This window comes from Anabas testudineus, chromosome 7 (genome assembly GCF_900324465.2).
Source record: "Anabas testudineus chromosome 7, fAnaTes1.2, whole genome shotgun sequence".
NCBI lineage: Eukaryota > Metazoa > Chordata > Actinopteri > Anabantiformes > Anabantidae > Anabas > Anabas testudineus.
The window spans coordinates 19,190,303-19,215,459 of NC_046616.1; the positions used below are offsets into that span (position 1 = coordinate 19,190,303).

Sequence of the window (25,157 nt, forward strand, 5' to 3'; positions counted from 1 at the left end):
TGACCCCTCTAAGAATTACCAAAAACAACCAAAGAAGGTTAGTACATCCTCAAAATGCTTCATCATTCTTTATTATTCTTTTGAATACCACATTTAGACTAAACATCAGCATCAGCTTTTACAAAAACATTTGTCAAATAGCATTACATATTCAGAAGCTAGCACGGCACTTGAGTATTTGTGTTAAGGTTACTATAATAACTTAAAACTGATAATAGTAATAATAAATAAAAATGTACTAAAGAATACCTTATGAAAATCAAACATTGCTTTTGAGTTGTGCTTCAAAAGAAGCGTTTTAAAAATGAATGAAACTGGCCTGCACGAAAATTGCGCTCCCCTTTACTTAATTTTTTGTTGCGCAACCTTTTGATTTCTGTAATTCTCAATGAGACTTCTGCACCTGTCCACTCCTCATAAGCAAACTGCTCCAGCTGTCTCAGGTTTGAATGGTTCCCTCTCCAGACTGCTTGTTTCAGCATTAGGTATGAAGGCTATCAATATGTAAGTTGATTGATTGAGAAGAAGAACTGGGTAAATATCACAAGATTTGACATGAACCTAACTGAAAAAGTTTGAAGACTGTTTTTTACTAAAGGGCTACAGTACCTGATTAATTATGTGTTTAGTGCCAGTGACAGAGTTTTAGTTCTGTGTCTGAAATCTAAAGGAGAATAGTAATAAAGCTGCTAAAATTAAGCATCCAAAAAAATGTGAAATAAAACAAATTCAAACAGTTTATTCTGACTAATGATATTATTTCTTCAGGAATGTAAGAACTGAAATGTCATGCTTGCTATCTCACTCTCATCTAGGCTCAGAGTAACTCCAATGTTTCTTCTAACGGTAACACTGGGAATCTGACACACACACGAATAAAACAGTCAGTACAGAAACATAGAACTCTAAACATAACTAACATTACGGAGTAAATAGAGAGAGCTTCTGCAAAAAAACAACAACAACAACCAAAACAATGAGTAATGGTGTACTTCAAATGACACTGTCATACCAAGACAAATATGTAGAGATAAAACTGAAAATCACTGAAGCAGGATACAGTCGATTTCCTGCCACGCACCTCAGCTCAGATTGAAGTTCATTCAAAAGCAAACTATCAGGAATCTGCCACTAGATGTCATCATAAGTCTAAAATAATATCATCCAACAGTGAAATTCAACCTTAGGAACTGCGGTAAACGCAGTCATGATGGATCAATTCACTGACAAGACTAACAAATATAAACAGAAGTAGATTATTTCATGTGGTTGTGACAATAAAGGAAACACAATAACCCAGACTGACTGAACTGATGATGACATTTCATATTTTTATTCCTGATTCCTCTTTGAAAGTTACTTATATGTGCTGGGACAACAGCTGCAGAGTGACATGAGCCTTTCTCATTGTGACATAATTCATCCATGCTACGTAGCCGTGCAGAACAACTTGTGTTGTCAAAGGTTGTGAGTTGTGGCCATGGTGACGGTGGTGTTTACACAGTAATTTAGTTCCAGGTCTCTCTCTTCCTTCTCTCATTGGTCAAGCTGATCCCCTCCCCCAGCCCAGCCCAGCCCAATCAACAAGATAACAGCCCTGCGTGATAGAAGAATTGTGTCAAACACATAAGAAATAGTGCATCTGGAGTTTGTCAATGATGTAATGGGGTACAAAAGACAAAAATAAAAAATAGTTGAACTGGAATTGTGAGGACGTCTGTTTTTTATATAGATCACTATTATTATATGCAAGGGAATTATTTTGTTTTGTACCAGTGATTGTTAGTGTAGTGATTTGTTTTTCAATCCTCCAATTGATCTAAACCAAATAACACCTTTACAAAGACAATTATTGTTCCAACAGAATGAATCCTACTAACGTAGTCAAACATCCTTATTCTCTGGTATCAGTAACTTTTATCCCATGATCTTTGTTCTGATATCATCATCACAAAAAAATCTCCAGTGAAAATCACACCTCCACTAGCATATACTTAATATAATTGATGCTCAGAGGTACTTATTAAATGCTGACCTGTTACTGTGCTAAATTAAGGTGGAAAACAACATTATACACACCAATATCAAAATGCTAACATTATCACTTTAAGCATGTACAGCAAGCACGCCCCTGCCCTACTTAAACTTGGACTGTCGCTCACCACATCAGATCAAGCAGGTCACTACCTCAACACAAACATGTTTTCAAGTTGTGTGAACAGGACTTTGTGATAATACTGCTAAATGAAGGACTAACGAGCCCTCTGGTCAAAGTACTACTTGTATCACTCGCTTCCTTAATCTATCCAGATTTACTGCTTTAAAAATTTGAAACTGCAATAATACAAGCATATCTCCTTCTTAGAAAATTCACCAAAGAAGTTAAACATCACCAGGTTTTTACTTTCTTTAACACTACTTTAACATTACTCTATTTTCATTTTTGCTCTCATAGTGACACATTCAACATACAATTGAAGCTCAGAATAGTTTTTATTTGAGTTTACTGGGAGCATGTCGTTGTCAATCGTTTAATTAACACATAAATGTGTATTCCGCATTGCAGCTTTAGCTGATAATGCCTGTTTCATAACTCAAGAATATCTTGGGAGGCCACAAAGGCATAACCAAAGTCAGCTGGCAAAGAGCAAAATATGTCAAATGAAAAATGCACAGACAAACAGGAGAGCTCAGGATTAAGTTCTTCAGACCACAAAAAATCTGGACTACAACCATATCACATCAGCTCTTTGGTTACAAGATTTAGTGAGAGCTACAGTTTTGTTGCTAATCACATTCATTCAGTCTCTGGGGTTGGATAAAGTTCAAATCCAGGAGAATTGGAAACCATATCTTTCACCAAAGGGAAAAACAGGAGGCATAAGAGGAGAAATATCCAAAACACAGCACAACAAACAACGCCAGAATCTAACAATATCTTCAGCAGCTGGGAGGAAGGTCACCGTCACTTTGCAAAGCACATCAGTAAATGCCTTGCTGCTAACTTTACAGATAAAGTTCACAATAGGAGAGAAGGATCTCCTGTGGAAGAGAATAGCATGTACAAAACTGCTTTTCAACACAATCTTCCTGACAAACTTCAGGTGCTACATAACAGCTGAAAGAAAGAGCACCAATCACCTCTGAAGCTGAAGGCCTTTTTCACTGCAGCAATAGCCTTTTGAGGGGCAGCGATGCTTCTGCGGATGTTAAAGCTACAGGAAGATGTGACAGGCAGAGAGACCCAGCAGCTGTTTGACTACATCTGTAGCGTGAGCACAGAAACAAACAGCAACTAAAAATAACAACGTACATCCTAATGCTTCCCAGTCTGACGCTGGGAAATACAGTTTTTACTAAAACAGCCAGAGATGAGTTGATTCCTAATGTTAGAACACTGCAGTCAATATACAGTAGTAATTTCTTTTATGATCACAATCACCTTCAGGCTTAGCTTTATTACTTTCATAGCTTTGATCAAATAAAGCTGGATCAATGAGGTTGTGGTTGCTGTAGAGTGACTCACTGTGGTCAAACTGCACTTTATCCATTTAAATTTGAGTTTGAAGGTTTAACCAGTGGTATTGTCAGTATTTGATGCAGCAGTAAAGGAAGGTACCAGAAGGACTTCATCTTTCAACTGCAACCACAAACCAGGCTGTCTCTGCCACCACACAGGAGGTTCACGCTGCCAGATGTGGCAGGCAGCATGAGCACCATCTGCTGCCCCAGGATCTTTCCAGGAGTTCCCCCTTACAAAGTGAAATTTACTGGGTGGAAACTGCATTTCATTAAAGACACAGTGGCAATAATAAATGCATATATGTTGTATTGCTGTGTATATTCAATAGATTTGTTGTAGCGTGGAACAGTTGAGATTAAAATGTGAATATGTGTAAGTGACTTAACATGTGTCAGAGGGGAATTGACCCTTTGTATTATTTTATGACATCAAGGCTCCTCTCAACATTAATGCATTTTTCTTTGGACACTTTAAACAACAGAACAAACTGAACTGAACTGAACTAAACTGAACTGAACTGAACTGAACTGAACTCTCACTGCTCTCATAACATCTAAATATTTCCAACACAGCCACCAGGGACTGAATTTTTGACAGGATTATTCTTTTCTTCTTCTCTGCAAATACAACTCAATGAGATGTGCAAACAAACCTTTTTGTTTGTTTGTTTTAAATCTAAGTCATCAAAATCTGTTTTAATTGAAAGGATTCTTTATTTGTGTAGGTTAAATGTGAATAAAATTGTTTGTCCTGTTCACACATTGATGTATTTCTGTGTCACGGAGCTGTGTCATGCCACAGATGAATTATCCCAAACAACCCCAGTGCCTTAGCTGTCCAAGAGAGTTGTCTGTTTTGGCTCACTTCCAGTGTGTAATGTCCCTTGGCAGTGGTCACTATAACAATGTCAAGAAGGAACCTGCCACCTCTATCATCTATCTAGTTCTGTAGTGTCCCTGGACGAGAAACAACCATGGGCCCTGGTCCAATCTGCAGAGTGACACTGTGGCATGACCTGTTTACTAAAGCTCTGAAGATTTAGGAACTATTCCGTTTCTTGTTTCGTTGTCTGTGTTATACCTGTCTCACACCTGTTGTTCATGTACTGTATTCCAAATAACATGATGCTATGAGGTGCCTTGGTAGCTGAATGGTTACACCACATGATATTTAACTGCAACATCCCTGATTTGAGTCCATGTGGTGACTTTTGTCACATATCAAACCCCCTCTCTTCTCGACCCCCCTACTAATTCTATTAAATACAGGGAAAAGTTAGAAACATGCTTCAAAAGAAAATAACATTAAGTAAAAAAAAAAAAAAAAGAATATTTATGAAAAGCCTTCTACATAAAATGTCTCCAGCTCATGAAATGAGTCAACGTGTTCTTGACAATGTAAGAGTTTATCAATGAGAGAAAAGCCATGTAATCACTTGAATGTGATGGGTTAAACCTTCCCCATGTGTCTGGAAGCTGTGCCCTCCCCGTCCACAATAGACTGACTTTGTTCCAGACAGAAACGCTTTGTGTCAGGGAGTGTGCGGTCGTGCCAGCCAGAGTGAAGATACAAGGTCAGTAAGCCACCCCCCCATCTAAAACACAGAAAATCCAACAGGACACATGAATACATTCAAAAAATATTTGACCTCTTAAGAAAGTCGTAGTAGATTGTTGAGTGACACCTAAACCTAAATCACCAACCAAAGCATGACGCCAGCTTTGTTTGACTTTACTCTCCTGTCTCCGTGGTGAAGACGTCATATTTATGTGTAGTTTTCACAATGGATTTATTATGACTGGCTCTCAGGCCTCGCTGCCAGACATGTGACCCAGGCTTGGGACAGCCACTGATCAGCCACATGTGCTTCTGTTATCTCATCTGTCAACTGCTTTATGATGATGGAGTGACAAAAATCACTAAAACCAGATACAGCTGGAAAAGTGATGCTTAGCGTGAAGATGCTGCTGTGAATCTACCCTGACAGAAGATGAGAAGAAAGTAGGAGAGTGGCTTTTATTGCACAGAAAGGAAAAAAGGAAACACAGGAACAGAGAAGAAGAGTTAAAGGTAGGATCTCTAGTACTCAGTAACTTCCCTTTTACAAAGAATACAGTACAAGAGCATGTTTAGACACTTACAGACTTGAAGAAGACGTGAAGGAGTGCTGCAGTCTTTGCAGTTCATTACAGAGATCAAGACAAGGTTTTAATGAGGTCATGACTTGGGACTTGGGAAGTGGGACGGGTCTCATCTGTGTGAGAGCATTGTTCAACTCTCACACCTGCCACTGAAGTGAAAGGTTTAACATAATATTGTGGGTGTACAGAGCTAAATAGCTTTGGGTCTTTATCTTTTTAGGAATGCTGAAAGCACAGCTCTATGGATAGCAGTATCAGTCGGTTAACAACTTTAGGCAAGACCGAAAAGTCTCAAGTTTTTGGTCTCGATAAGCTTCATGGAAATTTGTGTAGATATTCAGATCCCCTAGATGACTTGGGGGATGTTATTGTTGTTATTATGAAGTATTATTAGTATAAATGTCTCTAGTCACTATTAGATAGTTAAAATTTGGTTCAGACATTGAAGTTCCTAATCAATATTATTAGAATTAGTGTCGTCATCGAGTAGACAAGAAGAAATTCTCTGGTTTCTGTATGTTGTGCCTATTGTTCAAATGTTAGCATGCTAACATAATAAATAACAATGGTAAATATTATACCTGCTAAACATGAGCATAATAGTTTGGAGGAATGTGTATTTGAGTTTTATTATACATTGTTCAGCTATTTTATACGTCAACTCAAGTCCAAATTAAATTTTTTTTCTTTTGACTGAACTAAATTTATTTGATAACTTTATTTGTTTACCTTGTAGATCCAGAATCATTTTACTGAATAGGTTAACATCAGACTGACTATTTTACAGATTTTTGGGAAATTCAGAAGTAACTGTAGATGAGTATTAAGTCATTTAAAACCACAATGGGCAAATCTTCCATTTCCTAAACTGTAACCATTAAACAATGAAATATCTGATTACAAGGAATTGGGACGTAACACAATGGGACACATGCCTCTGTCCCAGCCAGGCTGGCTGTGGCACAGTTGGCAGGGCAGCCATCCATGACCTCCAGCACTGGTGCTTTGACCCCTGGTCTTCATTCTGGCCACGTCTTGATGTGTCCTTGAACAAAACACTGAAACCCTGTAATAGCAACATCATCTGTGTGCTGCTGTCAAACAATTTCCTCATGGAGCTCAATAAAGTGCTCAAATTTGAATTTGTTTACATTCAGCAACAAACACTAATAATCTTTTCTTTGTGTATTTGTTAGAAAAATGAAGGTTGACTGAGAGATTTAAATTTTTATTGCATTTTAGAAAAGGTGCCAACTTCAGGTCAGTCAGGTTTGTACTTGTAACTTATTTCTTTTACTTAAGTAAAGATTTAAGGCAGTCATACTTCTTAGGTTTGAATGGCAGTAGATTTGTCATTCCACAGTAGTGATGACTTAATGTTGCATTAGGACTTTCTCTGTGACGTCTACGTGTAAATGAGAGGTGCCTGAGTCTGAACAGGCAGCTTGTGTGTTTGAACACTCCCTCCCAGATGGCATCTGCTCTTTCCCGAGCCTTGGGCACACGTGCCAAAGGAGACCCCTCGAGCATAGAGACCTTCTTGTCGTCGCTGAGCTGGCTGTGGCCTCTTCACTGTGCAATCTGGTGCATGGCACTGATCACTGCTCACTGCCAGACCTGCTTCAGTCTAATGTATGGGGAGAAACACCCATTTCGAGAGCCAAGACCTTCAATGTAGCCCCTCTGCTTTGTGTTTTCTATGTGAGGCAAGTCAAGCTGTCTTTCAGACATTACCATAAAGAAGGAGAGGACACAGAACATCTGCTCTGATACACCTTCAAAATAGTCAATTCCAAAATGATCTATAGTCAGCTTTCCACTATTAAGTCAGCCTAACGTTTAGCTAAAGACAAATCCTAATTACATGGTAGTGATGCCACCTCATTTCACCCTTATCTCCCCACCAACACTCTATTGTTTAGCCCAGTCAGCGCTGGCCTGCATATCCAACCCTAAGTGGATGCCTGAAAGCCTACACAGGTCAGGACTCTGTCGACAGCCGTGAGATGGCTTTTGTCTAACACAAATACAGCTTCTCCTGCGTCCTTGGCACCGTTTCTATAAAAGAAAAAACAAAAAAACTGTTCCTTCCCTTAGCAGGTTTTTTTCAGCTGAATGGAAATGACCTTTTCCTCTTGTGAAGCATGTGAAGAGTTGATTGTAAATAAAGGGGGCACAACAACAAATTCTCATTGTTAATTTGGAAAGCCTTTCCCAGCACCATGTTGCCGGAGACATGTGACTTGAAATTCACCACATGTAAAATTCATTTGAGAGAAACAAACATTGCTTTCATCCAATTCCTAGATTCTCTCAATCAACAATGAAGCCCACATTTTGATGTCATCGAAACCAACAAGAATGCAAATTGAACGGAATTTGAATTTTTTTGTACTTTCACATTCGACCAGTTCAAAGCAAACATTATTCAGAAACTGAAGAAAGAAAATGTTTCTGGTCTTTCTCACCTAAATCATTTATGTCTATTCTTTCTTCAGCTATTGGTGTAATAACATTTATTTTATTTCTTAACTAACTTCACTTTATTTATTGTGCAGACAAACTTTGTAACTATGTTTGATGGAGATGTACAGGATTACGGTCAGAACTGTTAAGGGTGCTGGGTGAAGCGTAGGTGGTGTATGGCGCTCATTCATCATTCATGAGATGGGTGGGCAGAGTGTAAGTGGCAGTGACAGAGAGAAACTCTATTACTGAAGACTATCACTCCTCTAGGGTACTTGACCTGATATTTGAAGAGCCGAGGCATTAATTGGAATACTGCACAAACAAGAATAATTTCCTGGAGATACGTCACTGGAATAATCAATACACCCGCGAAGCCATGGGGAGGAGAGAGTCCTGATTTGACTTGAGCGGTAAGTGCAGATAACTTTTTGTTTTGTTGATACCAACATGACCTATGGTTCATTTATATTTATAGCATTAGCTTTACCAAAGAAAAAAAAAATGAAGAGAGTCCCTCTGTATATACACTTTACCACAATTTACTCTACAGGGGTCATTCAGGGGTTTAATGGCAGCTTGGAAATTCTGTTGAACAGTGTGAAATGAAAACGATGATTAACTGTTAGCATATCTAAACAGCAATTTTCATAAACTGTTTCATTATACTGTATATATTTTTGTTTGTTTAGTTTAGTTTTGTTTTGTTTATGTGACATTTGACATTTTACTTTTACCTGAAAATGTTCTGTTCACATTGAGATTTTCACATGTATCACATGTTTCTGAGGTGGTTTCATTTAAACGAAATAGAAAGTAGCAACTCCCTACTACAAAAACATTGAATTACTGTGTGCACATTAATACATCAGTACATCAGTCTAATCATTTAACATGTAACAAAACAACATTTACAGAGACTAGCATATTCTAGTATTAATACTTTTATCTTTTATGTTTACTGCAGCACACAATAAGATGTGAACCATCATTAAAGTTTCTCACTCAGTAATTTGTCTTGGATATGAACCACATTAACCGCAACCCTCCATGTTTCTTCTCTTCATTTAAGAACAGGAGTATTGGTGACCACACTATTGTTGGGTTAAATGAAGGATAAAGATGGTCACACTGGTCACACCAGCGCTGCTGCTACTTTTATGGCAGAGTGGTTGGACTTTGGACATCCCCCTGGAAAGTGAGTCAGTAACTTAACAAACTGGTTGTAATTTGTGACATTTATTATCTTGTCATATAAGTGTCTAATATACTAAGCTGATTTCTTGCTATTTCTACAGTCAGACAACCCCCAACCATCATAAAGCAGTCAATGAAAGAGCACATTGTTGACCCTAAAGACACCATGATCATTGAGTGTGAAGCCCAAGGAAACCCTCATCCCATGTAAGAGCTAATGCAGCCCAGCTAATATAGAACTTCTTTGTTGAAGCTGGCATTACTACGTACAAACCACTTCAGTGATTTTCTCTTTTTTCACATTCTTCATCATAAAGTTTCTCATGGAGGCGTAATGGGAAGTATTTCAACGTAGCACGTGACTCTCAAGTATCGATGCGCCGGCGTTCAGGGACCCTGGACATCTATGCCCGGAACAATCCAGAACAGTACGAGGCAGAGTACCAGTGCATTGCCTCCAATGAGTACGGGTCTGCATACTCTCACAAGATCAGACTACAACTATACAGTGAGTCCAGCTCAGGGCATTTGGTGAAATAACAATTTGTTTGAAAAAACAAATAATATAGTGTGTGCAATACATTAATAATTCTGAGCATGCCAGTTGTTTGTCCTCATATCCTCAACGGGTACTGTCGTCAAACAGTATAACCTGACTGTGCTGGTCATTGGAGATGTGTTTTTCTCTGTTTGTGCAGGAGCCCCAATGTGGCCAAAGGAGATTCTAGAGCCTGTGGTAGTCAGTGTAGGTTTGCCTCTGGTCCTATCCTGCAACCCTCCACCTGGTCCACCTAAACCTGAAACCTACTGGATGACCAGCTGTGAGTGTCCCTGTTTCATCTGAGTTAAATCTTAGTCACATATGTTAACCTCCCTTGACTGGTGGATGTCAGGGAGAGGTGTGTTTCTAAAACCTGTCTGTAGTAGGAACTCCAATATGTGTAAATATATCAATAACTTGAGCACGGTACATTAAATGTACCAATGTCCACATCAACATCAGTTTTTAACCTTTTAAACATACTAGTTTATGGAGGTCTGCTATAAACCAAGAATCTACCGGTAGATGTTCATTACATGTCTCATAAACTGATTTCACTGCAGGCTCATATGCAAGACCTTTTAACTGGCCAATCCAGACAGCTTTTCCCACCACGCAGCCTGTGCGGCAGGACCGCAGAGTTTCAATGGGAGTCAATGGAGATTTGTATTTTTCGAATGTTCTGTTCAACGACTCAGCCTCCGATTACTGCTGCAATGCCCGCTTCCCCTACAAAAACGTCATCCAACAGAAGATGCCTGTAGTTGTTAAAGTGATTACAAGTGAGTATGTTTATCATTTGTGAGTGAATTAGAGCTCTTGACAAACAGGTTTTGTTACAAGCACGAGTGACTGTTTTCTCTGTAGCTCGAACAGTGGCTGAGGCTGCCCCCACCTGGCTGTCTCCCAGAGGCTCATCAAGTTCCATACTGGTCCTGCACGGGGAAGAACTGCTCCTGGAGTGTATCGCGGGAGGCGTGTACGTGTGAAATCAAGAGCACATGATATCACTTTTTTGCACATATTAGTTCAGTTTAATGCATTTTATTAAGTTTGATTTCATGAGTGTCATTTTATGTATAGCTCTGTTTATCACCATCAAGGCCAACTCCTCATATTACCTGGACCAAGAATGGTGAGGATCTGGTAGTGACATCGCGCATGAAAGTAAAGAACTTTAACAAGATGATTAAAATCCCGAAGGCTTCTTTTGACGATGCTGGTGAATACACATGCACTGCTACCAATAGGATTGGCTACATTGTGCACACAATAACCGTCATGGTCAAAGGTGAGACACACTATAAGAAACATTCATTACTCGAGTTTCATACTGCACAATAATGTCCAAACAACTAACATTATTTTACATGACAGCGGCGCCATTCTGGCTGGAGAAGCCCACTAATTTAGTCTTGGCCCCAGAGGAAAATGGACGTTTGATATGCCGTTCTGATGGGGCTCCCCGTCCCACAATCAACTGGTTCATCAATGGGGAACCAATCGAAAGTAAGTTTCTAGAGATCATGTCCACAAAATAAATATAACCTTAGCAGTTCATTATTAATCTTGTTGTATTTTTCATCCTGGGGTGTTTTGTTTTTTGTTTTTTTTGCAGGTGCTACACCACAACCTAACAGACAGGTGTCAGGAGACATGCTGAGCTTTCGCAGTGTAACTGTGGAAAACACTGCGGTGTATCAGTGCAATGCTTCAAATCAATATGGATACTTACTGGCCAATGCTTATGTCAGCGTGTTACGTAAGTTACCACTTTGTTGTTCATACATTAGCAGTTTAAAACTAAGACTTTCAATTCTTCACTGAAGTTAGACTTTACACAAAGTATATGCTAACTTATCCTTACTATCACCATCTCTTCCTGTAGATGCAACACCACGTATTCACGGGCCCAGGAATGAACTCATGAAGGTGATAGAGGGCAATAATGTCTTCTTAGAATGCCGCTACTTTGGTTCTCCAGTGCCTGAGTTGCGATGGTGAGAACAAGTTGTTTGACATTTTATTTGATTCACTTTAAATACTGTATATGTTCACGGATCTCATCACACAGGTCTAAATATGGACAGGGGACTCTTGAGGGAAATCGTTTTAAAACTCACAGTAATGGAACTCTGGAGATCAAACGTATACGAGTAGAAGACCAGGGAACTTACCTGTGTGTAGTCAGTAATGTTGCAGGAAGAGATGAGAGTCAAGTCCGAATAGAGGTCAAAGGTGAGTGTCACTAATGTTTCACACTAAAAAAATTTAGAATACTTTTTAATGTTTAATCTTCCTGGGGGTTTTTGTTTGTTTGTTTCGTTTTGTTTTTCTATCATCCATTCCTTCCAGAGCCCATGTTAATTGTTACAAGACCACAAAGTATGAAAGTAATTCGTGGAAGTGACGTGCGCTTTGAGTGTGGAGCAAAAGCAGACGTCACTACTCCTGTCACAACCACGTGGATGAAGGACAAAAATCAGGTCACTCTTGGCTGGAGGTAAGTATCTTTAAATCATAACAATGAATAAAAATGTATTTACATGTAGGCCTGTTAGTACAAATGCAGATTCACATTTTTTGGGTGTTAACTAATGAGCGTGTTACCATTTTTACTGACTTCCTCAGACTTTCTCTGGATGAATCAAATCTGATCATCAGTAACGTAAACAGAGGTGATGAAGGCAATTATACCTGCGTCATCAAGAATGAACTAGAACAGAAATCAGCCTCAGCATGCCTAATGGTGATGGGTATGCGATGTTTAAAATGAAGAATATTACATTATATCCAATACATAGCATGTTGGGCTTTTTAATTTTGTGTTTTCATATGTAGACCGTCCAGATCCTCCCTCAAACCTGGAGTTGTCAGATCCGTATGAACGTACTGTACGACTCAGTTGGGTTCCTGGAGACAGTAACCACAGCCCCATTAAAGGTAAGAGCCATGAGAAAAAAGAAAATACACAGAAAATGATAAATGATAATTCCAGCTGTGCAGTACTTGCTGTACAGCATTTGTAACTGCAGTATTTGTCTTCATCACTCTATTTCTTACTCTGTTACAGAGTACTTAGTTCAGTATGACGATGATGACTGGTTACCAGGAAAGTGGAAAAACCTATCAACATACCCAGGGAACCTCAACTCTGTCATTCTGCATCTTTCACCTTTCTCCTACTACGAGTTCAGGGTCATTGCCATAAATGAAATTGGATCGAGTCGACCCAGTCGTCCGTCTATGCGCTTCCAGAGCAGTGGCGCACGTGGGTTTGATGCTCCTGAAATAAATACTAGGAAATAATACTAAATACTACTAATATAGGTTGAAGGCTAAGAAACTGCCATATGTATTGTGTATTTTGGAACAGTTTGACATTTTGACATTAGCTAATGATCCTAACACTGCATTGGGTTTCTTGTACAGCTCCAGATGTGATTCCAAAGAATGTGAAAGGTGTGGGCACATGGAGGAATAACATGGAGATCAGTTGGGAGGTAGTAATGACTGAATCTAAAATTTAAAAATGTTATAGTTACACTAAACATTTTCTATGTTGAATGTTTTCATTTCTACTAGTAACATCAAACTTTACTGGCCATTATCTACCGTGCTTCTAGCCTCTGACCTACAGAGAGTGGAATGGGCCCCACCTGAAGTATCTGGTTTGGTGGAGAAGGAGAGATTCCCGAGAGGAGTGGAAGAATGCTACCACTAAATGGCAGAAATATTACATCTATGATGCAGACACCTTCACACCTTATGAGATCAAAGTCCAGGCTGTCAATGACTTTGGGCTGGGCCCAGAGTCGCCTGTTGTCATTGGTTACTCTGGGGAAGACCGTAAGTACCTAAATATATAGAGAGAAGAGTCAATTTAAACAAAAAATACTGAATATATCAGAGAAAGTGGTGACGCTAATCTTTATTCGGTGAGCAAAAATTTCAGCAACTGTCTTCAAAGTTTTAAGGGAAAAGCACAACAAGATTTCAATATCTAATTCAATTGTCTGTGTCTATGTCTATAAATGTCTCGTCTAATTGGTTCTTGTCTAAACTATGCTCTTTCCTTTCTTCTACAACATTTCAAAAACTAGAACATCTTATGTATACCAATCCAGAACAGGGCATCCAATAATTCAGACATACACAGTAACTTTAAAAGCCATGAGTCCTGCTTTCCTTTCTTAAATTTTGAAGAAGACATGCTGTTCAGGTCAGGTAAACCATGAACCCATGTGGTTTTCACTCCTTTTGTTTTTTTTACATCGTGGGGACATTTTGCTTCTCACTGATAGCAAAGTATTGGATAATCTGTTTCCCCAAAGGTCCTTTAACTGCACCCCTAAACCTGAGAGTCTCCGACATCCAGAGCACTCAGGTAACTGTGCACTGGGATCCGGTGGCGCGCAACTCTATTATGGGAGAACTGAAAGAATACAAGGTACGACTATTGTGAATTCAATAGACTTTTAATATCATTATCATCATCATGTTTATGTTGATAGACAACCACTGAACATATTGTAAATATGTTGAAAGCCCACTGCTGATATTGATAATCAAAGGATTTAAATTAGATTGTTTATGCTCTTTTGTAATGGCATGGAAACTCTCTGTTCTATATATTAAACATACTTTTACTGTCCATTTTTGAAGGCACTGCCAGATGGTCAGTGCACACCCAGCAGACATGTGCACAGAGAACAAAGCCTAGTGTAGGATGAGGTTAAATTCCTGTACACCGTCGGCACAGCTGAAGCCGCTCAGAGATGCAACTTTTCAATTGTGGGCCTTCATCAGGCTTTGTCTTTATTATTTATATTCCCCATTTAAATCTAAGTCATGGACTAATTATCATCTGATCTGCATTCACCAAGACACCCAAATGTATTTCTTTTTTGTGTTGCCTCTATAAACATGTTTTATTAATTTAGAACTTATGGAGTTTGACATATTTAGTCTGTCAATTTGAATGCTATCGTCTTAGATACTGATGGCTCACGTTTTTATTCGTTGTTACAGCTGGTGGTTTTAATATGATGAAATATGTTGAATTTGATGCTTAATGAATATGCTTGATCAAAATATTGCAACGTGGCATTGCGTGGGAATTTATCAACAGCAGTGCTTTTTAGGTCTTGAACAAAATTAAAACCACTTCACGTGTTGCTTCTGATCACTCAGCTCTACTACTGGAGAGACAGCAGTCAGCTACGGTGGTTAAGAGTCAGCAGAGCGATGAAGTCTAAAGCCTTCCCAGTCAATAGTGAAGAGCCCTCTGGATTCCTCACTGAACTCATCCCCTACAGCAACTACAAGATGTACATTGTGGTGGCAAACAATCAATATGAGGGGCCACCCAGTAATACTATACACTTCTCAACACCTGAAGGAGGTAAGAAAGGTTGATCACTTAAGGAACAGGCCCTTTATAAAGGAAAGGTAAATCACTTCCTGCTTTGTTGTTGTCTGTAGTACCATCTGCTCCCAGATTCTTCAGGATCCAACAGCGGCATCTGGACAGCATTTATGTAGACTGGGACCTACCTGCAGAACCCAATGGAATAATCACTGGCTATTCCCTTAAGTACCAGACAGGTTTGCCAACCCAACATCTGAAAAAAGAGATTTCTCTGCACTTTTAAAGTCTAATGTGGTATTGTGCAGTTCTCCTTGGAGTCACAGTAAAGCTTTAAAAACAGACACAGAGATCATTTATTTCACTGAAGCTGGTCAAGTCTAAATCCCCATAGCCTATAATGACACACTTAAATATACACTCAAAGACCAGGATACCACTGAAGTATGTTCTCGAGAGGGTAATGAACACTTGTGTCAGCAGCAGATGAGGTACAGTGCTCAGTTGTGTGCACTCTAGGGGCATCAAGAGTTCTTCCAGCTCACTGAAATTTCCACTTTTTCCACAGTGAATGCCACCAGGGGAGAGGAGCTGCGAGTTGAGGATTTCCCTCCCAATGTAACAAGTTTCTCAATTCGGCGATACGACCGCTACACTCGATACAGGTTCTCCGTGGCGGCCCGGACTCGTGTTGGAATAGGGGAATGGCATACAGAGGAGTCACCTCACTACACTACAGAAAGTAATTCACTACAACACTTGCTGTGGTCTCTCAAATAAAAAGTTAAATATCGGAGTGGCCATTGACTTTGATGAAGTACGTATTTGAAAGTTCATGAATTTGTTTCTTCGTCATTTGTCCCTGTACAGTATATGCTCAAGACCAGGTGGACATCACCACTCAGGGTTGGTTCATCGGCATAATGTGTGCCGTGGCTCTCATTGTTCTCATCCTTCTCATAGTCTGCTTCATCAAGAGGAGCCGAGGGGGGAAATACCCAGGTACAATGCTTTACTTTAGCTATAGTTACTGTACATCACATTAGTCAATATGGCCCAATTAGTCAAGCATCAGAAAATTAATCTGCAGCTGTTTTGATAAAAATTAATAATTAAATTTGATTTTGATTCAAGAATACCTTGATCTTTATGGTTCCAGCTTCTTCAATGGGACATTTTGCTTCTTTTTCTGACACACTCTTATGACAACAAAGCTTGTTTTAATTTCAGTACGGGAAAAAAAGGACATCTCACTGGAGCCAGTGGATGACAAAGATCAGGAGGGATCATTCGATTATCGGTAAGACAGCTTCATACAGATGGTTTCTAATAATATTTTAATTGGGATTTTAAAGATGTTAAATGATGTACAGTACTCGTTGTGATAAAATTGAATGATAATAATACTTAGCACTAAATAATATTTACCATTCAACCATAACACTGTACAGTAGTAAACATAAACATATAGAGAGAGAGATTTGCTTATTTTACTTTACTTCACTTAGTTTGTTAAGTTAAAGCTGCCCTGTGGAGCTGTCCTCTAAACAAAATATCAAAATACCTTTTATCCTTGAACAATGTTTTAAGTTTAATAAAATGGGGTATAACTCCTAAAAATGCTACATAGCACTACTAGTGGTTGCAAACTCCACAGGGTTACTTTAATGCTGATTACATTTTAGCACGATGCTGCACTGGCTACAGTATTGTTTATAATAATTCTTTAATTGTACTTACAGTATTTTTTTGTGTTTTTTTTCTATTTACCACCTTTTCTATCTAAACTTTTACTCCACCAAACCCCCAATCCTGTTCTTTTTCGCACTGAACCACTCAAGGTCTCTTGAAAGGTATGAAAATAGTAAATATTGATTGAATGACAATATTTGCATTTTAACCCAAATGTTGCATGGGATATTGGGATTTATTTTTACGTTACTGGCAGATGTATTCAGACACTATATTCAACAGACTATTAGCATTGCTCTAATTGTGTTGGAATCACTGTGATAATGAAGCGTGTCACAAAAAAAGATCTCAAACAAACTCTTTATATTGTAGGATAGCACGTGTCTCCACTCTACCTTATCCCCGCCGGTATGTACATTTATGTTTTGAAAGTACTGAGAGATTAGGTTGAGTGATTCACGCTTTATAAGATCTAATTCATTTTTCCATAACTCTGTAGGGAAGAGGAAAGAGGGCTTCAAAGAGGTCAGCCATCTATGGAGGCAATGATAAAGCGATCAGACAGTGACGACAGTCTGGTGGACTACGGAGAAGGAGGAGAGATATCATTCAACGAGGACGGGTCCTTCATTGGTCAGTACACAGGAACCAGGAGAGACGTCAGGGAGTTGGACTTTGGTGGAAGTCTGGAGCTCCACTCTCCATTGAACACCATCTACTCACTGGCATAAATCGTCTGACTTCAATGTGCTTGCACTCTCCACCTTGAGTGAGCAACCAGGTGGAACTTGTGGCTTGTCTACAGGGGGGAACAGATGGAGACTTAGAGGTGTTCATACCCTCTGTGTTTTTGCAGACAGCACAGCTTTCATGCATTTCAAAAAGAAAATATTGAAATAGTTGGTGCAATGTTATTAGAGAGATTCTTAATCATTGGATGAACAGGAAGCTATATCTTTTGTTTCATATGTAATGTATGTATTGTGTGTTCATGCATATATGTCAGTGCATACTTTCACTTATGGAGAAATACAAGCTGCACATTACAAGAGACAGGTCAGTTTATCACGTTGATAAATAAGTAGCAAGGACAGCCTAATTATCACTATTAGATCTTTCTATTATACTGCTAATTTAAATAATTTGTCTTACTATTGCATGTTGAGAGTTACTATTTCACTATCACGTGAACTGAGATGTTCTGTTTGAAAGTGTTGTTGTTGGTGATATTGCAGGTGTGATAATAAGATATCTCCAGTGACTGATGAGTCATATAAATGGGCGGCTTGCAAATTGTGGTCTGATGGGTGGCAGTAGGTCAGGCCATGTGGGGAAGCAAGCAGCCATAAACCAGCTGTAAAATCCCAAATTGCTCTTGTTTCCCTATGAACTGGTTTCCCTATTTGTCTCAGAGTGGAGAGAGATAGATTAATTTTTATGTAACAGATTGTGTTTATTGGACTCCTAACAGTTATGCTATAATGTAAATAAAGAAGAAATATTTATTTCTATGTTTGTTTTTGAATCTTGACTCTTTTGCTGCTTTTTCCCAATTCTAAGAGGGAACTTAGTATAACGATTGAAAATAGAGAAAGCCGCTAGGCAGCTTTCCCAAGTGGCAATTCATTTTTTTATTTTTTGTACTGGTTAAGCAAACATTAAATTTGTTAGGCAGATTGTTCCTGTTCTACTCCTTATGCTAAGCTACCAAGCTGCTAATATATTACCACAGTCAGTTTCAGTAAGAACTCAGTTGAACTACACTTTAATTGAATAGTCTTTAAAACAGAGTGAAACAAACAGTTAAACCAATTTCAATCCTACTGTCCCCCCCATTTGCTGCCATACAAGATAATTAAGAGTCACATTATGAGGGGCCATACAGCTTAATGGAAAAGGACATCTTATCTAACAACAGTTTATCTGGCCTCTGATAAGTTACTAGAGTGCTGTAAAATGTACCTTAGCATACGCCTAGAAGCCTTTTTTCTTGGGTTCCTGTTAGTAATTCTTAGTATTAGACCTAACTGTATTTGATAATTTTTCATCATGACTATTATCATATTATTATTGACTAGTTTTAACTTTTAAAGCCATAACAGTAAACTGTTTTAATAAAAACAACAGCGGGAAAAATAAAAAAAGATAAATTATTAAATTATTGCACATATTCATATACACACTTAATCCCAATTTTAATATTATTTAAGTTTACAGTGGCTGCTAAGCAATGAGAAATTCCAGTAATGGAAAGCACTGACAAAGAAGTTTGGGGAAGTAGACTCTGGATGAGGGGTGGGCAATTACAGTCAATGAAGGGACATTGACCTGCTTGTTTTCCAGTTTTTCCCTGCCCTGTGCACTGCTGATTATCTGGATCAGGTGTGTTTAGTCAGTCAGAAGCTGGAATGGTTAATCAGCAGTAGGGCAATGATGGCTGGAAGTCAATGCTTACAATTTATCTAAAGCTAGCTAATATCATGGCTTAGTGGTAGAAGATATCCAATCCACTGTTAAGGTATTACCCTTATTGTGCCTAAACAGTTAAATGTTAAATATCCACAATTGCTTATTAGTGCAGTCACTTTATAAAAATTTTTGCCAGATATGTTATACTTATATATTGTACCATTATCAGAATCAATACTAATTCCTTTAGTTAATGGTGAGCAATTACGTCTCTACTCATTTCCTGTCTACCCTATACTCTGCCAGTTATCCAATGAAGGCAATGAAATGTAATAAATATTTGTCCATGTAGACACCCATCTCAGGCATTCAAACCCACATAGTATTACACTAATCACCCAGTGGACAGGGGTCAGCATGGGCACAGTCACTTCTCTGCAGCTACAGTTTGCTCCCATTTAAGCTATCAGTGACCAAGCCCAAGTTCAAGATAAAAGAAGACGACAAAGAAAAACATCGGCTGTTGTTATCTGAGCATCTTCACCGTGGGTATATCATATAGTCTCATGTATTTGATCCAGATTCATCTGGCAAAAAAAAAAGGATACAATCACCAGATCTCACCTCACCTGTTAATATGACGAGTTTCATAGTGCTGCCCTCTCCTGAAGCATCTGTTACACCTCACTGGCAGTCAACCTTTGTCCTTGTCTTATCATGTCTATAAATGCGACTTCCAGGTGGAACAAAAGCACATTTAGCGAATGACCGGGGAACACGTAAGTCGTCAACACAGCCTAGTCTACATTTTCGAGATTTTATTATACACACAATTAGTACATACTCTCGTAAAGCCTGTACAATTGCTTGCATTTTAGACAAACTATGATGTAATCCTCTAAAAATACACAACACCTTTTATAGTTGCAGATCACTCTGAGGAATAAGCTCGGCTGATACAACATGGCTCAACTAACACTTATGGCTGGTAAGTTAGATTCTTTCACTTCGCCAATTAATTAAAAGGCACCAACCTTTTCCAGAAAGTTTTACAAATTAAATATATATCTTTCAAAACAAAAAAAAAATAAATGAATGTTTTTGTTTGTTTTTTTAGGTTTGTCCCTGTTGATGTGCCTTCAAATGGGTATGATTTGTTATTCATTATTTATTACTTTTTACATTTTTGACATTTACTTGACTCGGAACTTAAACTTCATTGTAATTAATTATCATCTTTCCTGAAGCATCTTCATACAAACTGGTGTGCTACTTTACCAACTGGTCCCAGTACAGACCGAATGTTGGCAGATACTTGCCTTCCGATGTGGACCCCAACCTCTGCACTCACCTCATCTATGCCTTCTCAGTAATCAGCTCGTCAAACGAGCTGACAACTTATGAGTGGAATGATGATGTTCTCTACAAGTCCTTCAACGAACTCAAGAATAGGTGAGGTATTCTTGTCTGATCACATTTTGCTAGTGTCTGCTCTAGAGTATGCTCCCCCTGAAAAACATCTATAGCTCTTTAATCTGTGGTTACTGTATTGTATTCTGATCAGTTTTGTTGTTGTATGTTGTTGGGAAGTTGGATGTTTTAGTATAACTATTAATACAATATGTAAATTAAGGAAGAGAATCAAATCAATCCACTCTGTTGCACCCGGCCCACTATCTCACGGCTCTTCTACAATCTACTACAGAAACTGAAATGAGAGCAGAAATAATTCTCTGACTGGTCATAGAAAATGAAAAAAGTCTGTACAGTGAGTCTGGATCACCTCTGCACCTTAGGAAACGTTTTGGAGTATGGTTCAACAAAAAAAAAAAAAAATTGAGATACAAATTTGATAAATGGTGCTTCACTCTATCTCGGAGAATCACGGTGCCAGTGTGTGTTATATATATATATATATGCTATAGTTCTTCCTACCTAACTTAATTGTAAATCAAAATTTTTATACATCTTTCCAGAAACCCCAGCCTGAAGACCCTGTTGGCTGTTGGTGGGTGGAACTTTGGAACAACACAGTGAGTCTACGGGCCTTCAACAAAAAGGACTCATGATATAATAATACTTAAGAAGATAGTAGAAGAAGAGTTAGGATAAAAGCTATTTTATATCTTTATAGGTTTACAACCATGGCTTCATCCCCTGCCAATCGCCAGAGGTTCATCGAGTCCTCTATCAAATTCTTAAGACTGTATGGCTTTGACGGGCTAGACCTGGACTGGGAGTATCCTGGATCACGAGGAAGCCCACCAGAGGACAAGAAGAGGTTTACAGTGCTCTGCCAGGTCAGTTTGGAAATTCAAACCTCAGTTAGTAAACAGCATTGGCAAAATCCTAAAACGTGACTTCCAGGAATAAAATATTAACAGTATCATTTTAAATATTCTGACATCATATGCAGGATTACCCTAAACAATTTCCATATTACACTTAGGAACTACTTGCTGCTTTTGAGAAAGAAGCTGCTGAGACCAAGAAACCACGATTGCTGCTCACATCTGCAGTAGCTGCAGGGAAGGGAAATATTGACAACGGTTACGAAATAGCTGATGTGTCGAAGTGAGTTCAAGTTAAATGGAACCATTGATATTTTTACTGGAGCCTTGAAAACTCTTTCTTATTATATCACATTATCCTTGTGTCATATGTGTCTAACAGGTTCCTGGACTTTATAAATATCATGACCTATGACTTTCATGGGGCATGGGACTCATTCACAGGTCACAACAGCCCTCTTTACCGCAGCTCATTCGATGAGGGCGACAACATCTATTACAACACGGTGAGGAAAATCTTCCACTAAATGTAGGTATCATCCTGAATAGCAAAGAAGCTAAACACACATTTCTTTATTTCCTCCAATAGGATTTTGCTATGAAATACTGGAGAGACCAAGGAGCTCCTCTTGAAAAGCTCATGGTTGGTTTTGCCACATATGGACGTACATTTCGCACATTATCAGCAGCTAATGGTGTTGGAGCACAGGCCAGTGGACCAGCCTCTGCTGGACCCTATACCCGTGAAGCTGGATTTTGGTCCTACTATGAGGTCAGTGAAGGCTTAGCGTCAGAACAATTAGTCAGAGGATACACAAACGGATGTCACAGATCCTTTAAAGGATGTTTCAGTATCATTTTCTTTCATTTTTACAGGTTTGCACTTTTCTCCAAGGGGGCAGTGTCCACTGGATTGATGAGCAAAAGGTGCCATATGCCATTAAAGGCAATGAATGGGTTGGCTTTGATAACAGACAGAGCTTTGAAATCAAGGTAATAAATAATGCATTACCCCGCAAATCAACATTTATGGAGGCTATAAAAACAAGATAAAAGTAGCAATCACTAGCACTAATTTCAAGCTATCAGCATCTTCACGGAAGATCTTTCTAAATTAGCCCTATTGAGCTACACTGGTCACAGAGAAGATGCAAACTCAGCACACACAACTTAAGAGTTTATTAACAAACACATAGTTTCTGTTACATGTCTTACACAAATAATGAAATGTCTTTTACATGATGGGTTTGCAATAGAACAACACAGACACAAAGTATTAAAAATCAAATAACCCGCATAGGCCAAAAATCTGACCCGATGTCATTCTTAAGGGTTGGAACATGGGGTCCCAAAATGAATCTGATCATCAATAATTAAGGGAAATCAGGTACATAGATAATAGCTGTTATTTCTCATTGTTTCTTTAAATTAAACTTTATGAAAAAGGAAAACTCTGCTCACAACTTACTTTCTGTCCACAAAATGAGATGGTTATTGGGGGAATTACTTTCATTCATAATTGTGAATTACAGAATTGCAGATGTTGTTTTAGATGTAAATGTTTTAGACACAGGTGTTTGCAATAGGACACATGAATTAAGGCAATAAAATCATTAAAAGCACATTTAAGATGACCATAACAGTACTCAGTGGCTCAGGCTAACTTTGGTCCTATTCAATAGTGTCAGTGTTATGGCCTTGGACCCATCTAATACTCTGTGTTTTACAAATTCTGATTTTAGGGCTCTTGGATTTCATCAACACTAATATTTATTCACTCTGTAAACAATTAAATTTAACTGAAACGACTGTAAGACCATGTCTCACGTTTGTTAGTTATTGAAACTAAATTATTTAATTAATTAAAATACCACGGCACTCTCTACAACTGATATTTTACAGGCACAATACCTGAAAGATAACAAGTTTGGAGGAGCTTTCATCTGGTCTCTAGATCTGGATGACTTTGCAGGGCAGTTCTGTGGACAAGGAAGTTACCCCCTTATTGGCTTTCTGCGGTCTCTTCTAGAAACAGGTAAACAGAAACTAAACAGCATGTTAATGTTTTATCACCTCTAGACAAATAAAGGTTTTCCATAAAATATTAATTCTGTTGAATTTTGTTTTTTTCTTACAAGATTTAACGCCTCCCCCTATTGTAACCACACATCCACCAGTGATCACTACAGACCACCCAGGCCCAGCTACCACTACAAGTGGTGCTACTACTGCTACTACTGCTACTACTGTAACTACAACTACCACTGCCAAAACTACCACCACATCTGCTGAAAGTAGTTTCTGTGATGGAAAGTCTAATGGTCTCTACATCAATGACATAAACAGCAACTTCTTTTATCAGTGTGTTAATCAACAGACCTACGTCCAGAAATGTCCAGCTAATCTGGTTTTCAGTGAAAGATGCACGTGTTGTGACTGGCCTTAAATAAATTCATTCTTTACGAGTAAGATGTTTTTTTTTTGTTTTGTTTTTTTTATAATTAAAAAAAAAATTCAGACTTTTGTTATAAGCATGATCAAATACTCTGTGTCCAGAGGGAAAACAATGTGTTGACAGGATCAACAGGCAGGTGTGACACACACATTTGTGAAGAAAAAGCCCACGACTTCCCAATTGCTGCACCTGGATGATAGTCTTGTTACACATAGTCGGCTGAATTGTGCAGATAGTACATATGATGGTGAGTGACATACACACAAAGGGAGTGCCATAAGCATGGATAAGTTCCTGTGATTACTACTACTACTATAACTGTGTCCTCTTTGCATTTCTTTTGTGTGTTGTGAAATGTAATCACAATAAATAAAAAAAAAACATCTGTTCTGATGGATTACCTGGTTATTATCTATGAAATCACATTTGCATATCAGAAACATTAGCTTCCTGTTATTTCTTTCTTAAACGGTCATGGCCATAGGCTTATACCCTATCATCTGACAAAAATAAAGCTGAAATTATAAGCTTTATATATGTTTATTGATAGGTTGTGGGGTAATTATTAAATATGTGTATGGCTATAGCTCATAGCCCTGTTTAAAACAAAGAAATGTGCAAAGACAGAATGTGATTCTTCCACTGTTAAGACTGAGTGTGTCAAAATTGAAAAGAAAGCCTCACCTCTAAAGGGAAAACTGAAATTATTGGGCATAGTTATAGTTGTATAGTTACAGTTAATCAGTAAATTATTCATTGATTGCATAGTAGAAATATTGATTGGGTTGTTCAATAAATGATAAAGTAGACAAAAATAACTATAAAAATGTAATCTGTGTCAGAGTTTAATAGATGGGCAGTTTAATAGATAACAGGGAAAAGAACGAGCTAAAAAATATATGTTTCGACAGCACCATAATGTCTTGATAATACATTCCTGTCCTCTGTCCTTTAATCTAAGTAAAAATCTATATATTCCTAAAATCATCTAGTGAAAAATACAGTGTAACAATATGTGTGGTGAACAATAAGGAGACAAATTGTTTCTTATTTTAGTTATTGGTTAGTTTAGTT

The 25,157-nt window shown here is 38.3% G+C and overlaps 2 protein-coding genes across 6 annotated transcripts; both read left to right on the top strand.

The window, feature by feature from the left end:
- The first annotated feature begins 5,411 nt into the window (after nucleotides 1–5,411).
- On the top strand, nucleotides 5,412–18,389 carry nfascb (neurofascin homolog (chicken) b). Of its 3 annotated transcripts, none has more exons than XM_026368858.1 (28): nucleotides 5,412–5,593; nucleotides 8,401–8,543; nucleotides 9,203–9,328; nucleotides 9,429–9,534; nucleotides 9,645–9,835; nucleotides 10,026–10,148; nucleotides 10,432–10,650; nucleotides 10,736–10,847; nucleotides 10,972–11,159; nucleotides 11,246–11,377; nucleotides 11,487–11,630; nucleotides 11,757–11,868; nucleotides 11,943–12,106; nucleotides 12,224–12,371; nucleotides 12,500–12,624; nucleotides 12,710–12,811; nucleotides 12,942–13,139; nucleotides 13,301–13,371; nucleotides 13,495–13,717; nucleotides 14,203–14,318; nucleotides 15,062–15,272; nucleotides 15,353–15,475; nucleotides 15,805–15,978; nucleotides 16,107–16,238; nucleotides 16,467–16,536; nucleotides 17,078–17,089; nucleotides 17,301–17,336; nucleotides 17,428–18,389. In XM_026368858.1, exons 3-28 carry the CDS (start codon nucleotides 9,253–9,255, stop codon nucleotides 17,657–17,659), a joined length of 3,540 nt encoding a protein of 1,179 aa, XP_026224643.1. In that variant the 5' UTR covers nucleotides 5,412–5,593; nucleotides 8,401–8,543; nucleotides 9,203–9,252; the 3' UTR covers nucleotides 17,660–18,389. The 3 variants fall into 3 exon arrangements, with proteins under 3 accessions (XP_026224643.1, XP_026224642.1, XP_033181942.1); XM_026368857.1 differs by having other exon boundaries at nucleotides 9,208–9,328; XM_033326051.1 differs by lacking the exon at nucleotides 5,412–5,593 and having other exon boundaries at nucleotides 8,400–8,543; nucleotides 9,208–9,328.
- Nucleotides 18,390–20,299: 1,910 nt separating this feature from the next.
- On the top strand, nucleotides 20,300–24,078 carry LOC113167918 (acidic mammalian chitinase-like). Of its 3 annotated transcripts, none has more exons than XM_026368859.1 (11): nucleotides 20,300–20,325; nucleotides 20,455–20,484; nucleotides 20,585–20,789; nucleotides 21,314–21,370; nucleotides 21,472–21,637; nucleotides 21,787–21,911; nucleotides 22,011–22,134; nucleotides 22,218–22,400; nucleotides 22,505–22,621; nucleotides 23,531–23,663; nucleotides 23,767–24,078. In XM_026368859.1, the coding sequence occupies exons 1-11, from the start codon at nucleotides 20,301–20,303 to the stop codon at nucleotides 24,072–24,074; spliced, it is 1,473 nt and encodes a 490-aa protein (XP_026224644.1). In that variant the 5' UTR covers nucleotide 20,300; the 3' UTR covers nucleotides 24,075–24,078. The 3 variants fall into 3 exon arrangements, with proteins under 3 accessions (XP_026224644.1, XP_026224645.1, XP_026224646.1); XM_026368860.1 differs by having other exon boundaries at nucleotides 23,818–24,078; XM_026368861.1 differs by having other exon boundaries at nucleotides 23,833–24,078.
- Nucleotides 24,079–25,157: the final 1,079 nt, after the last annotated feature.

Excerpts from the sequence above, each read along its gene's own strand:
- LOC113167918 (XM_026368859.1), top strand. The coding sequence starts at position 20,301 with ATGGCTCAACTAACACTTATGGCTG. Across the intron at positions 22,622-23,530 it reads GACAGAGCTTTGAAATCAAG|GCACAATACCTGAAAGATAA; the intron begins GTAATAAATAAT and ends GATATTTTACAG. Across the intron at positions 23,664-23,766 it reads GCGGTCTCTTCTAGAAACAG|ATTTAACGCCTCCCCCTATT; the intron begins GTAAACAGAAAC and ends TTTTCTTACAAG.
- nfascb (XM_026368858.1), top strand. The coding sequence starts at position 9,253 with ATGGTCACACTGGTCACACCAGCGCTGCTGCTACTTTTATGGCAGAGT. Across the intron at positions 11,160-11,245 it reads AATAACCGTCATGGTCAAAG|CGGCGCCATTCTGGCTGGAG; the intron begins GTGAGACACACT and ends TTTACATGACAG. Across the intron at positions 15,979-16,106 it reads ACCTCACTACACTACAGAAA|TATATGCTCAAGACCAGGTG; the intron begins GTAATTCACTAC and ends GTCCCTGTACAG.